Source organism: Leucoraja erinacea, chromosome 2 (genome assembly GCF_028641065.1).
Source record: "Leucoraja erinacea ecotype New England chromosome 2, Leri_hhj_1, whole genome shotgun sequence".
In the NCBI taxonomy this organism is placed as follows: domain Eukaryota; kingdom Metazoa; phylum Chordata; class Chondrichthyes; order Rajiformes; family Rajidae; genus Leucoraja; species Leucoraja erinaceus.
Genome location: NC_073378.1, coordinates 27,913,206 through 27,928,595, shown reverse-complemented (window position 1 = coordinate 27,928,595; position 15,390 = coordinate 27,913,206). Strand labels below are relative to the sequence as shown.

At 43.9% G+C, this 15,390-nt stretch overlaps 1 protein-coding gene across 1 annotated transcript in view; it reads right to left on the bottom strand.

Moving 5' to 3' along the window:
* The window catches only part of fars2 (phenylalanyl-tRNA synthetase 2, mitochondrial), a 363,050-nt gene that overhangs the window by 219,674 nt on the left and 127,986 nt on the right, over positions 1-15,390 (bottom strand). Inside the window, exons 5-6 of the mRNA XM_055653812.1 lie at positions 12,719-12,893; positions 3,024-3,155 (exon numbers count right to left, since the gene is read on the bottom strand). Coding sequence (XP_055509787.1) covers positions 3,024-3,155; positions 12,719-12,893 — 307 coding nt within the window. The remainder of the gene's footprint in view (positions 1-3,023; positions 3,156-12,718; positions 12,894-15,390) is intronic.

Here is a 15,390-nt window from a genome sequence, read left to right as displayed (position 1 = left end):
CGACTACGGGTGCTATCTTTGTACGTTCTCCCCGTGACCTGCGTGGGTCTTATCCGTGTGTCTTCCTCCCACACTCCAAAGACGCACAGGTTTGTAGGTTAATTAAATGTAAAAAACTTGATTCCCGGATTACAAATTTTATTTGGGATTATAAATCACATAGAATTCATAAATGACATCTATGTAAACCCAAAGAAATGGGCGGATTGGCGCTCCCCAATTTCTTATACTATTATTGGGCAGTGAATATTAAAAATGTAATTTACTGGCTGGATAATGCATGCCAACAGGTAGATTGGTTAGTAATGGAGAGAGAGAATTGTTCGTCTTTTAATATAGGCGCGATCCTTCTCTCCCCAATAAAGTTGAAGAACACAATATATGAAAAAATCCGATTATACATAGCACTTTACGAATTTGGAGACAAGTAAAATTTACTTTTAAATTAAGAAATCTATCTCTTCACCAATAGCTAATAACCCATCGTTCAAACCATCTATTATAGATAAAACGTTTATTTATTGGGAAAGACTAGGAATTAAAAAGGTTGAAGATTTGCACGAAATGGGAAACCTCCTATCATTCCAGAAATTAGAGTCGAAATACAGTCTGAAAGGTAATCAATATTTTAGATATCTTCAAATTCAAGATTATTTGAAAACATATACCCACGAGTATCAAACTCTGTTGCCAGATATATTAGACAAAGGTACGAATAGAAACTCGGAGTCAAACAATCTAATATCATACGTACAATATCCTTCTAAATATAGAAATTCCATTGTCAGACGCAATTAGAAGAGAATGGAAAGACGAATTAGGCCTAGAAATCTCCAAAGACTGATAGGAAAAATATCTCCTATATATACATAATTGTTCGATCAATGTTAGACATATTTTTTTCCAATTCAAAATACTCCACAGACAATACTACTCAAAAACTAAACTGAATAAGATTTTTTCAAATGTGTCTCCTATTTGCAATAAATGTCTTTCTCAAGAAGCAACTATGACACACTCCTGTGCCTCTTGCATAAACCTCCATACATTTTGGAAAGGAATCTTTGAAATGTTCTCAAAATTATTAAAAACAAAACTGGACCCCAATACAGAATTGATTATTGTCGGAATAGCAGGAGCCTGCTCTGAGCTAACAATATTTCAAAGACGTTTCCTTAACTATGGCCTGATAATGGTGAAAAAACATGTTTAAATTTTGGAAAAATGCATCTACCCCAACTCTTAAAATGTGGATCACAAACATGTCTGAGATGAAGATCTGACTTGTCTTAGCAGGAAAATCAGAGCAATTTTCAAACATATGGTCTCCTTTCATTGATTCATTACAAGGATAGCATGGTGCACATTTACGGACAGGGTAATGGGTGTGGTGAGAAATGAAGCAGGTATATCATCACGTTTTGTTTTTTTATTATTTTTTGTTTTTATCTTTATTTTTTAAAGTTTTTACTTACTCTGTGACTTCACTCATTTGGTAGTTTAGGGGTTCTATTTTTACATATTCACTCTCTCTTTCACTTTCTTTCTTGCTCTTTCTCTCTTTTTCTATTTTATCTGTGTTAAAATTAAAAACTCAGGTAAATCAATTGTATTATATGACATAATACGATAAATGTATTATGTCATATGCCGCGGTTTATACTTTTGTAATATACTTTCTAATAAAAATATGAATTTTTTTTTTTTTAATTAAAAATTGTCCCTAGTGGGTGTAGGGTAGTGTTAATGTGCGGGGATCGCTGGTCGGCGCAGACCCGGTGGGCCGGAGGGCCTGTTTCCACACTGTATCTCTAAACTAAACTCAACTAAACTAGTGTAGATGGGACATATTGGGCCGAATGGGGCCAAGTAATCACCTTTGCCTAGGATCCGTACAGGATCCGTATCCCTCAATTGTGTGAGTGGTGAATCTCTGGAATTCTCTGCCACAGAAGGTAATTGAGGCCAGTTTAGAAACATAGAAACATAGAAATTAGGTGCAGGAGTAGGCCATTCGGCCCTTCGAGCCTGCACCGCCATTCAATATGATCATGGCTGATCATCCAACTCAGTATCCCGTACCTGCCTTCTCTCCATACCCCCTGATCCCCTTAGCCACAAGGGCCACATCTAACTCCCTCTTAAATATAGCCAATGAAGTGGCCTCAACTACCCTCTGTGGCAGAGAGTTCCAGAGATTCACCACTCTCTGCGTGAAAAATGTTCTTCTCATCTCGGTTTTAAAGGATTTCTCCTTTATCCTTAAGCTGTGACCCCTTGTCCTGGACTTCCCTAACATCGGGAACAATCTTCCTGCATCTAGCCTGTCCAACCCCTTAAGAATTTTGTAAGTTTCTATAAGATCCCCTCTCAATCTCCTAAATTCTAGAGAGTATAAACCAAGTCTATCCAGTCTTTCTTCATAAGACAGTCCTGACATTCCAGGAATCAGTCTGGTGAACCGTCTCTGCACTCCCTCTATGGCAATAATGTCCTTCCTCAGATTTGGAGACCAAAACTGTACGCAATACTCCAGGTGTGGTCTCACCAAGACCCTGTACAACTGCAGTAGAACCTCTCTGCTCCTATACTCAAATCATTTTGCAATGAAAGCTAACATACCATTCGCGTTTATTGGCTATATTTAAGAGGGAGTTAGATGTGGCCCTTGTGGCTAAAGGTATCAGGGGGTATGGAGAGAAGGCAGGAACAGGATACTGAGTTGGATGATCAGCCATGATCATATTGAATGGTGGTGCAGGCTCGAAGGGCCGAATGGCCTACTCCGGCACCTATTTTCTATGTTTCTATGTTTCTATTCCCCACATATCCAGTTGCCGATCCAAAGTGAAACACCACTATTGTACCTGGCACCACCACCACCACCCATGGCAGCACGCTCCAGGTGTTTAAACATGTGGGCAAGTTGGGCCAAATGGCCTGTTTCCATGCTGTGAGACTCCATGTGGGCTGAAGGGCCTGTTCGTGACCTATATTGTAAATGTTCTGCACAATTGATTTACCTGAGTTTACAAGTTGCTGCTCCATGATACCGCAGCCCAGGACTTCCAGCCATTCTCCCTGGAACTTGATCTCCATTTCGAAGGAAGGGTGCGTAAATGGGAAGTAGCACTCCACCCACCGAGTGTCCAGTCCTGTTGCCGAGGCAAATAGGACAGCATTAGAGATTCTCAAAAACAGAGCACTCGTCAGTTAATGGCACCAATTACCGAACCCCAGGAAAATAAATAGCAAACAAACCCATTCACAACAGACTTGTGCACAGCAATAAATCTTTAAGCATGGGGGAAAAAATGCCTGTGTCTAGTTCAATGTGAAGAGTGTGTTGTGTAGTTCAGGCCCCTTTGCAAGCAAAATCAATCACCTGTGCAACTATCACGGCCACCTGGCATGCAATGTGAAATGATTTCACTCCACGATGAAGCAGGTAACAATATTGTTGACATGAAATGGGAATAGACAATAGACAATAGACAATAGGTGCAGGAGTAGGCCATTCGGCCCTTCGAGCCAGCACCACCATTCAATGTGATCATGCTGATCATCCCCAATCAGTACCCCATTCCTGCCTTTCCCCATATCCCCTGACTCCGCTATTTTTAATAGCCCTATCTAGCTCTCTCTTGAAAGCACCAGAGAACCTGCCTCCACCGCCCTCTGAGGCAGAGAATTCCACAAACTCATCACTCTCTGTTACTGCGGGTCTGCGGACGGCGGCACCGGGAGCCCGCGGCTCCCTGGAGGGAGACCGCTTTTCGGGGCTCCTGCAACGGCGACTTCTCCCGCCCGAGTTGCGGGGTTGAAGAGCTCCTGGAGCGGGGCCTAACACCACTGCCCCGCGCGGCTTGGAATGGCCGCGGGACTCTGCGAGCGCACACCGGGGGCTCCAACACCAAGACCCGGTGTGCGACCTCGCACCTCCCGGCGTGGCTTTAATGGCCGCGGGACAATCGCCATCGCCAGCCGGGGGCTTTGACTTTGACTCTGACATCGGGGGGGGGGGGGGGGGGAGAGTGCAGTGGAGAGATAAGTTTTTTTGGCCTTCCATCACAGCTATGTGATGGATGTTTATGTAAAATGTAATTATGTTGTGTCTGGGGTCTATTTGTGTGTAATGTATGGCTGCAGAAACGGCATTTCATTTGGACCTCCAGGGGTCCAAATGACAATTAAATAGACTATTGACTATTGACTATTGACTCTGTGAGAAAAAGTGTTTCCTCATCTCCATTCTAAATGGCTTACTCCTTATTCTTAAACTGTGGCCCCTGGTTCAGGTCTCCCCAACATCGGGAACATGTTTCCTGCCACTAGCGTGTCCAAGCCCTTAACAATCTTATATGTTTCAATGAGATCCCTCTCATCCTTCTAAACTCCAGAGTGTACAAGCCCAGCTGCTCTGTTCTCTCAGCATATGACAGTCCCGCCATCCCGGGAATTAACCTGGTGAACCTATGCTGCACTCCCTCAATAGCAAGAATGTCCTTCCTCAAATTAGGGGACCAAAACTGCACACAATACTACAGGCGTGGTCTCACTAGGGCTCTGTACAACTGTAGAATTACCTCTTTGCTCCTATTTTGATTCCTCTTGTTATAAAGGCCAACATGCCATTCGCTTTCTGCACTGCCTACTGTACCTGCATGCTTACTTTTATCGACTGATGTACAAAAACCCCCAGATCCCGTTGTACTTCCCCTTTTCCCAAGTTGACGCCATTTAGATAATAATCTGCCTTCCTGTTTTTGCTACCAAAGTGGATAACCTCACATTTACCCGCATTAAACTTCATCTGCCATGCATCTGCCCACTCCCCAAACCTGTCCAAGTCACCCTGCATTCTCATAGCATCCTCACAGTTCACACTGCCACCCAGCTTGTGTCATCTGCAAATTTGCTAATGTTACTTCGAATCCCTTCATCCAAATCATTGATGTATTTAGCAGGAGTGGTCTATCTTGCTCCGCTATAGGGTCTTTGGTAATAACAAGTGCTTCATTCAAGGCCATAAAAAAGCCAAGATTGAAAAAAATAGCTGACCCTCCAGAGATAAGTAATAACTTGTTATTGGATGAGCTTGATTGAAATTCAGAGTGTCTCCGAGGATCCTACAGTGCTTCTACGCAGCGGCGGTGGAAAGCATCTTGTCCGGGAACATTACCATCTGGTTTGGGAATTGCTCTGCCAAGGACAAGAAGGCTCTGCAGAGAGTAGTGCGTTCGGCCGAACGCACTATGGGAACTTCACTCACCCCCCTGCAGGAACTATACAACAGGAGGTGCAACTCCAGAGCAAACAAAATCATGAGAGACCTCTTCCACCCCTGCAACGGACTGTTCCAGCTGCTACGGTCAGGCAAACGCCTCCGTTGCCATGCAGTGAGAACGGAGAGGTTGAGAAGGAGTTTCTTCCCAGAGGCAATTCGGACTGTAAATGCCTATCACACCAGGGACTAACTCTACAGAACGTTTTTCCTTCTATTATTTATTATGTAAAAGAATATGTTTGTGATGATTGTGTTTATAATTTGTTTGGTTGTTTTGTTGTTTGTCTTTTGCACAAATGTCCGCGAGCATTGCCACTTTCATTTCACTGCACATCTCGTATGTGTATGTGACAAATAAACTTGACTTGACTTGACTTGATTTGACTTGACTTGATTTGGATCCAGCTTTCTTATATTATGAAAGGCTGCAGAATCTTTCAGTCATGCCATATTCAGACTTGGTAGGAGTGTTTTGCTGATAAGAAAAATGTATAATTGTGCTAACTCTCCATCGTTCTGTGAGTGGGAGCCCAAAAAGCACTGAGCAACCTTTGTGCTCATTGTGGATCTTTGCCACTCCCGTCTGACAAATCAATTAAAGATTGCCATGGTTTACCTTTAACAGTTTTTTACAAACTTTGACAGTACACACATCCGAGTTGTTGCTACTTCTGCCCAACAGGAGAGGAGAAAAGAGAGAATGACTGGGGTGTAAATAGTCCTTAATTATGTTGGCTGTTTTCCTATTGTAACGTGCAGTGTAAAAGCAGCAGACTTACGGGCCTGTCCCACAGACGATTTTTTGGGCGATTTTTCGGCAACAGTGGCGACAAATTTTGCTGTCGTAGGTTGACGTAGGTGTTGTCGTAGGTTGTCGCCGGTTGTCGCCAGGTGTCGTAGGTGAATTCCATTAAAATTAGTCCCTGGCAGTCGCCTAAAGAATCGCCTAAGTGGGGCAGGCCCATTAGGGCGGCTAGTGGCACAGCGGTAGAGTTGCTGGGGTAATGGGTGAATGGAAGAGATGAAGCCACTTTATTTTTGCTCAAGATTGAGCATTTTTGTTCCTTGTGTGTTTTTTATATTTCCTAAAGCATAATTCAGTTGCACTTACAAAAGTGATACATGATTAACTTGCCATTTTGAAAATGATGAACTCCACCGAAAGAATTGCATATAATTTTATACAAAGGTGGAAACAGCGCATCATGCTGTGAATTTATTATCACTAAAGCTGTTTGAACTGCAGTAATTAGCACAAACTGTCAATTTTTAGTGTGAAGAATCATGTCACATGGAATGACAGTGTTCAGTTTTGGTCACCTAACTGAAGGTTGTGATGAAGCTGGAAACAGTGCAGGGAAGACAGCCCATGTATATGAGTCCACATCTTGAACATCTACTGTATCTGTTGTTCAAGATGTGGACTCTTATACATCGGCGAGACCAAACGTAGACTGGGCGATTGTTTCGCTGAACAACTTCGCTCAGCCCGCCTGAACCAACCTGGTCTCCCGGTTGCTAAACATTTTAATTCTCCTTCTCATTCCTACACAGACCTTTCTGTCCTTGCTCTCCCCCATTGTCAGAGTGAGGCTAAACCCAAATTGGAGGAGCAGCATTTCATATTTCGTTTGGGCAGCTTACAGCCCAGTGGTATGAGTATTTAGTAGGAAGGAAGAAACGTCACCCATTATCAGTCTGAAGAAGAGTCTCGACCTGAAACGTCACCCATTCCTTCTCTCCAGAGATGCTGCCGGTCCTGCTGAGTTACTCCAGCATTTTGTGTCTATCTTCGGTATGAATATTGCTTTCTCTATCTTCAAGTAACCCCTGCATTCCCACTCTCTCCATCCCTCCCCCACCCAAGTCGCACCAGCTTCTCGTTTTTACCCAACAAACAGCCGACAATGGCCTGTTTCCTTTGTCATCGTTACTTTTTTGCATATCTTTCATTCATTGTTCTTCGAACCATATTATGTGTGCAGATGATCTTGTGGTCTTTAGTCCATCTTGCGCTGGTCTCCAGCAGCTCCTTACTCTATGTTCTGTGTATGGTGTGGAACATGACATTAAATATAATGCTAGTAAGAGTGCTGTTATGATCTGTAGAACTAAAGAGGATAAATATCTAAAATTTCCTGATTTTAAATTGTCTGACAATCTTAGTGTCTGTAATAAGGTAAAATATCCAGGGCATTTTATTACAGAATAAATGACAGATGATGAAGATATTTATAGGCAACGACGCATGCTGTATGTACAGGCGAATATCCTCCTGCGTAAATTTGGTGCGTGTGCAGTTGTGGTGAAGGTGTCGCTATTTAGAGCATACTGCACACCACTCCACACTGCGCACCTGTGGTCGAACTATTTAAAGACAAGTATGCAGAGACTAAAGGTGGCATATAATGATGCCATGAGAACACTGCTAAGGCAACATAGATGGTGTAGTGCCAGTAATATGTTTGTGGCTGCAGGAGTCAGTACTTTAGAAGCTATCCTAAGACATCACATGTATAAATTCATTTGCAGGATAAATGACTCTAAAAATGTGCTTATTGTGACCTTGTCAAACATAAGGGTTAGCACTACACGCTACGAATCCCAGCTGTGGAGACACTGGTATCGTTGTCTCGTTGTAGGACATTGATCATTCTTTTAATCTGGATTTTTAACTTATGTATTGTGTTTTTTTGGTTTTAAAAAATATATAAATTATGATGTTTTTATAAGTGATATACCAAGATTTTATATGTATTTTATGATATTTAGAAACATAGAAACATAGAAATTAGGTGCAGGAGTAGGCCATTCGGCCCTTCGAGCCTGCACCGCCATTCAATATGATCATGGCTGATCATCCAACTCAGTATCCCGTACCTGCCTTCTCTCCATGCCCCCTGATCCCCTTAGACACAAGGGCCACATCTAACTCCCTCTTAAATATAGCCAATGAACTGGCCTCAACTACCCTCTGTGGCAGAGAGTTCCAGAGATTCACCACTCTCTGTGTGAAAAAAGTCCTTCTCATGCATTTTTATGTAACGTTGCCCCTTGTCTGGACCTTGAGTCCGTAATAAAGTTTATTATCATTATTATTATTATTTATCTCTCATATTCATTGTCTATATCTCTCGCTTCCCTTTTCCCTAACTAGTCTGAAGAAGGGTCTCAACCCCATTCCTTCTCTCCAGAGATGCTGCCTGTCCCGCTGAGTTACTCCAGCATTTTGTGTCTGTCAATTGTAATTTGGAGGTACACAAAAATGCTGGAGAAACTCAGCGGGTGCAGCAGCATCTATGGAGCGAAGGAAATAGGCGACGTTTCGGGCCAAAAGCCTTCTTCAGACTGAATTTGGAGTTGTGTGTTCAGTTTTGGTCACCCTGCTATAGGAAGGATGGCGTAAAGCTGGAAAGAGTGCAGTGAAGATTAACGAGGTTGTTGCCAGGACCTGCGTTGTAAGCAGGCTAGGACTTTATTGAGTCCAGGAGGCTGAGCGGTTATCTTATAGAGGTATTAAAACTCAATGGGATGATAGGTAGGGTGAGCGCAACTGTTTTTCACACAGGATTGGGGAAATCAAAAACCAGAGGTCGGAGGTTTAAGGTGAGAGGGGAATGATTGACTAGGAACCTGAGGTACAACTTTTCATACAGAGGGTGGTTGGTATATGGAATGAGCTGCCAGAGGAGGTAGTTGAGGCAGGTACAATCACAACATTCAAAAGATCAGGGAGATAGTAATTGGAGAATTCATTGCGGGGGGGAGGGGGGAGGGAGGAGGGGGCGGTGAGATTTTAGATCATATTGTTTTCAAAAATTAGGATGTTTTATTGACAGGACTAATGCCCAGGGGCTGATGAGATGCACCCCAGGCCCGTGTGGGAGGCAAAGGAGAAGGTTGCTGGGGCTTAACTGAAATTTTACATTTTAGTTGGTCATATGTGAGTTTCCAAATGACTGTTTAGTTTAGTTTTAGTTTAGTTGGAGATATAGCATGGACACAGGCCGTTCGGCACTCCGAGATCACGCCAATCACACATCACCGTACACAATCAAACGCACCTGTACACTAGCTTTATGTTAGACTGGTTTTGCATACTACACGATAGGGGCAATTTGCAGAAGCCAATTAATTTACAAACCTGCACGTCTTTGGAATGTGGAAGGAAATCGGAGCCCCCAGAGAAAACCCACGAGGTGACTGAGAGAACGTGCAAACTCCGCACAGACAGCACCTGTAGTCAGGATCGAACCTGGGTCTCTGGCGCTGTGAGGCAGCAACTCTATTGCGGTGCCACCCTGCCGCCAGACTGCTGGACAGCAAATCTAACATCTTGATCGGACGCAGCCAACATTATCATAGACTACTCACAAACCCGGTCATTCCCCCTTCTCCCCTCTTCCTTGGGGCAGAGGTACAAAAGTTTGAAAGCACATAGCACGCAGCGGAGATGGGACATGTTGGTCGGTGTGAGCAGGTTGGACTGAAGGGCCTGTGTCCACACTGTATGACTCTAGCACCAGATTCAAGGACAGTTTCCTCCCTGCTGTTATCTCTCCTGAACCAATTTTCACACAGCTTCCTATTATTCTAATCTTCCAATATACCTGTCATATTCAATGTTATATTTTGCACTAAATGTTGTACCCTTTATCCTTGCAATGCGGACGGCTTGACTGTATTCATGTATAGTCTTTTTGACTGGATAGCGTACAAACAAAAGTTTTTCACTGTACACGTGACAATATAAAACTAAACCTAGTTGTAGCTCCTGAACATTTTTTCACCTGCATTTTCTCTGTAGCTGTAACCAGTCTGTTAATTGTCTCCATTGTGCGACTTATTGTACTCATGTATGGAATGAACTGGCTGGAGAGCAGGCAAGACAAAGTATTTCACTGCATCGTGGTGCACGTGGCAATAATAAGCCAATACCTGTGGAAGAGCCACCAAGGTACGCCAGGTAATTACTGGCCCGAGTCCAACATCAATGGGAGGGGGCAATAAAACACAATGCCGGAGTTAGTCAGCATGTCAGGCAGGTATAGTCGTGGTAGGAAAATTATTAGAAAAAGAAAATTAGAGCAGGATTAATCAACACTTGTAAAGGCAGAAAATAATCAAAGATAAGGTGGTTTTGTCAGGAAGAGACCGAGTCTGATCAATTTAATTGAATTTTTCAATGAGGTAACAAAATGTATTGAGGAGGGTCAGTACAGTTAATGCAGTCTACATAACATCAGTGTGGCCACATCGGAAACTGGTACAAAAGGCTAGAAGCCATGAAATCCAGGGAAAATTGGAAAATTAGATCCAAAATTGACTTGGTAATAGGAAGCAGAGTGTGAAGGTGGTTAGAAGAGGTATATCGCTGTGACTGGAAACCCATTATATTTGTTAGATGCGTTAATGATTAGGATTTGATTATGAGAGTTGTGAATAGTAAGCCAGCAGATGACACTAAATTCAGTCGTGGAGTTGACAGTGAAGAGAGTTGTCACAGTCGGCAGGGTGATACGGATGGGCTGAGCAATCTATGTTACTAAAAGTCTAATCTTGACCGCTTTTGGCCCACTGTGCTGCGATTTCCGAGAGAACGCCGCCACCTACGGCCGTCATTTATGGCCACCTCGCTCAGAGCCCCCCTCCGCCTTCCGGGACCAGAGGATCATTTCCATCGATGAAAAATCAGAGAGATATTAATGTTTTTTTTTAAATTCCCCATTCTCTCTGCTGCCCCCGCTGGCGGCAGGGGGGAGGGACTATAAAACCCGGAAGTGTAGTCCCTCACTCAGTGTCTGCAAGACCCAGGAAGCGAGAGGTTCACGGTTCTCTGAGCTGCGAATAACACTGAACGCACGTCTACTCCATGGTGAGTCCCCTCGATGCGGCTCTAGGAGGCTGCTGCCCAATTGTTTGCCTCGCCCTTTTAAAACGTTTGTGTTCACAAAATTAATTTTGGTTGTCGGGTGGCGTAGCCCAATTGTTTGCTTCTCTTTTTAAAAAGTTTGTGTTTACAAAATGAATTTTGGTTGTCGGGTGGCTGCAGCCAAATAAAAAGTTTGTGTTTACAAAATGAATTTTGGTTGTCGGGTGGCTGCAGCCAAATTGTTTGCCTTGCCTTGGCTTTTAAAATCGTTGCAACATTTAGCTGCCAGCTCATGAGTGCATTCAGCCCACAATGTCTATACTAGCCCTCTGGAAACCAGTACGTTCGGCCCGCAACACCCATACTGAAAGCCTCCCCCCCCCATTGGTGAGCAATATTGGAATTGGTGGATAGGTGGAATATTGCGTTGGTGACCAGCCCTCCCTTGTGATGCTGGGACCCAACGGGTCCCACTTAGTCTAGTAACAAATATAATTTAATACTAAAGAGAATCGATTTACAAAGAAATCCCATCAACGCCTCTATTTCCTTAGAAGATTGAGGAGATTCGGTATGTCCACATATGCTCTCTTGTACTTCTACAGGTGTTCGTTGAGAGAGCACACTCACCGGTTGCATCACAGCCTGGTTCAGCAACTCGAACGCCCAGGAACAAAGGAGATTATCGAGTGGTAGACGCTGACATTGCCGTGTCCATCACAGGTACTAACCTAGAAGGCGCAGGGAAGAAACTGTCCCTGAATCTGGACGTGTGCGTTTTCAAGATCTTAAAAGTCAGAACCTTTTCTGGGGTATATTCTGGAGTTTAGAAGGAGGGGATCAGACAATAGACAATAGGTGCAGGAGTAGGCCATTCGGCCCTTTGAGCCCTTCATGGCTGATCATCCCCAATCAGTTCCCCATTCCTGCCTTCTTCACATATCCCCTGACTCCGCTATCTTTAAGAGCCCTATCTAGCTCTCTCTTGAAAGTATCCAGAAACCGGCCTCCACCGCCCTCTGAGGCAGAGAATTCCAGACTCACAACTCTCTGTGAGAAAAAGTGTTTCCTCGTCTCCGTTCTAAATGGCTGAATAAACCCCTTATTCTTAATCTGTGGCCCTTGGTTCTGGACTCCCCCAACATCGGGAACATGTTTCCTGCCTCTAACGTGTCCAAATCCTTAATAATCTTATATGTTTCAGTAAGATCTCCTCTCATCCTTCAAAACTCCAGAGTGTACAAGCCCAGCCGCTCCATTCTCTCAGCATATGGCAGTCCCGCCATCCCGGGAATTAACCTTGTAAACCTACGCTGCACTCCCTCAATAGCAAGAATGTTCTTCCTCAAATTAGGGGACCAAAACTGCACACAATACTCCAGGTGTGGTCTCACTAGGGCCCTATACAACTGCAGAAGGACCTCTTTGCTCCTATACTCAACTCCTCTTGTTATAAAGTGGTAAGCTTTGTCAAAATGCGCCATGTGAACATGCCAGAAATGAAGAGGCACTGCGAGGATTGAAATCTGGTCCCATCCATGTTATCGCACTGTACATACCTTTTCCAAAGAGATGTGTCACGACTTTGTTCAGGGTCTGTTTCAAATCAAACTCAAGTAGTTTGACGGCTTCTAACGTGTGGCTCTCTTGCTTGCAGGATGTGCGGTACCCCTTCTCAAAGAGATGAAGCTCTTCTCCATGTTGCACATTAGCGAACAGCAAAGAGATGAAGCTCTTCTCCATGTTGCACATTAGCGAACAGCTGAGAGTAAGCAAAGACTCTTTGGTTAGTTGACGTGACACACACAAACAGGCCCAAAACGTCACCCATTCCATCTCTCCATAGACGCTGCCTCACCCGCTGAGTTACTCCAGCATTTTGTGTCTACCTTCGATTTTATCCAGCATCTGCAGTTCTTTCACACACATGAATTCAATGCAATCAGGGTGGCACCGTGGTGCAGAGGTTGAGCTACTGCCTTACAGCACCTGAGACCCGGGTTTGATCCTGACTAGAAATCACCCCTAGGTACACAAAAATGCTGGAGAAACTCAGCGGGTGCAGCAGCATCTATGGAGCGAAGGAAATAGGTAATGTTTCGGGCCGAAACCTTTCTTCAGACTGAAGACAGACAGAAATCACCCCTACCCATCTACCTTTATCTACAGATTTGGTATAGCTCCAAATAGTCTATCCAACTTCCACAGTTGTATGGTAGAGTATACTGACTGGTTACATCATGGCCTAGTCTGGTCAGTCAAACGCACAGAAATAAAGGAGGCAACAGAAAGTATATGGACACTGCCCAGTCCACCACAAGTACTCACCTCCCCCACGGAAGGGGTCTACAAGAGTAAAGGGGCTGTCCCACTGTACAAGCAGCATTTTCAAGAGTTCTCCCGAGTTTCCCCTAATTCGAACTCGGAGAATTACGGTAATGGCTGCTCGTAGGTACTCGTGGACATTTTACAACAAATCTTCACGAGTCTTCATGAGCTTACCGCGTTTCCCGAGTACGTGCCGTTAGCGTTGCGAGCCGCTAAGAGACGTCCCGAGCTCCGACATACCCGCTATGTACATTCTACGTGCTTACCACAAGTTTGTTTTTTTTTCAACTCGGGAGAGCTCTTGAATTAGCTCGTACAGTGGGACAGCCCCATTACTGCCTCAACAAAGCAGTCAAAATCAAGAAAGATCAACACCACCCTGGCCACGTTCTCATCTCACTGCTACCATAATTGGCAAGAAGGTACAGGAACCCGAAAACCGTGACCATGGGGTTCAAGAACAGCTTCTTCCCAGCAATTATCAGAATCCTGAACACTGCTCCATACCAACCACAAGCCAACCTCAACAAACATGGTCTATTATGGACTTTGCCTTGGTCACATTCCGCACTTCCAATTTGCACTATTACGGGATGGTTACCTGTTAGTACTGATTATTAATATATTGATTGTTGTATATTTATTCATTTATTATTTTATTGCATTAATGGACGTAAAGCTGCAGCAAGTTAACAACCAATTGTTCCGTTGCCGGAACACATGACAATGAAACACTTATAACTCTTGATATTTATAAACCAGTTACTCATTTGGTTATCCCACTTGACATTTGAAGCTAACTGTTCACCAAAGGACAATAGACAATAGGTGCTGGAGTAGGCCATTCGGCCCTTCGAGCCAGCACCCGCATACACAAAGGATACACAAGGAACCGCAGATATTGGAATCTTGCATAGAACACAAAGTGCTACAGTAACCGTCAGGCAGCATAAGCATCTCTGGAGGACATGGATAGGTTACAGTTTGGGTCGGAAGAAGGGCCCCAACCTAAAATATCGCCCATCTATGTCCTCCAGAGATGCTGCTTGACCTGCGTAGTTACTCCAACACTTTGGGAAATGTCACCTGTCCATGTTTTCCACAGATGCTGCCTGACCCACTGAGTTACTCCAGCACTCTGTGAAACGTCACCTATCTATGTTCTCCAGAGATGCTGCCTGACCCGCAGAGTTACTCCAGTACTTTGCGTTATATTCACAAAAGGAAACTTGCACTTTGGCTATTTTTACATAATTAGAAACACAGAAGGAAGTGAATGAGGTAGAAGGGCTTTAGAAAAGGATTGCATGAAGAAGGAATTTAGTTACTGAGAGATCAAGCAATAACAATTGATTTTCCACCATCAGAACAAAAATGTGCAGAGAAGCAGAGGTTGGAGATACTTCCCTGAGAGGACCTCGCAAAATTAATTTGGAAAAATAAAGATGACGGTGAGTATTTTTGGACTAAATTAATTGGGTCATTGTGGAAACTTGAATAGGCGGGGGGAGGCAAGGAAGGAGGGGGTGGAAAGGGCTTCTACAGATTCACCACTGCCTCGGCAAGGCCACTAGCATAAGCAAGGATCAGTCTAACCCCGGTCACTCCCTCTTCTCCCCTCTCCCATTGGGCAAGTTTGAAAACGTACACCTCGAGATTCAGGGAGATTGATCCCAGTTGTTATCAGGTAACTGATCGGTGCTCGCATCAGCGAGAGTGCGGTCCTGACCTCCCATCAACCTCATTTAAGACCTCTGAACTATCTTTAATTGGACTTTATCAGACTTCAATGTTATATCCTGCATTAATTGTTGTATCCTTTATCTGTGTACTGTGGATAGCTTGACTGTATTCATATATAGTATTTTCTATGATTGGATAGCATGCAAACAGAAGTATTTCA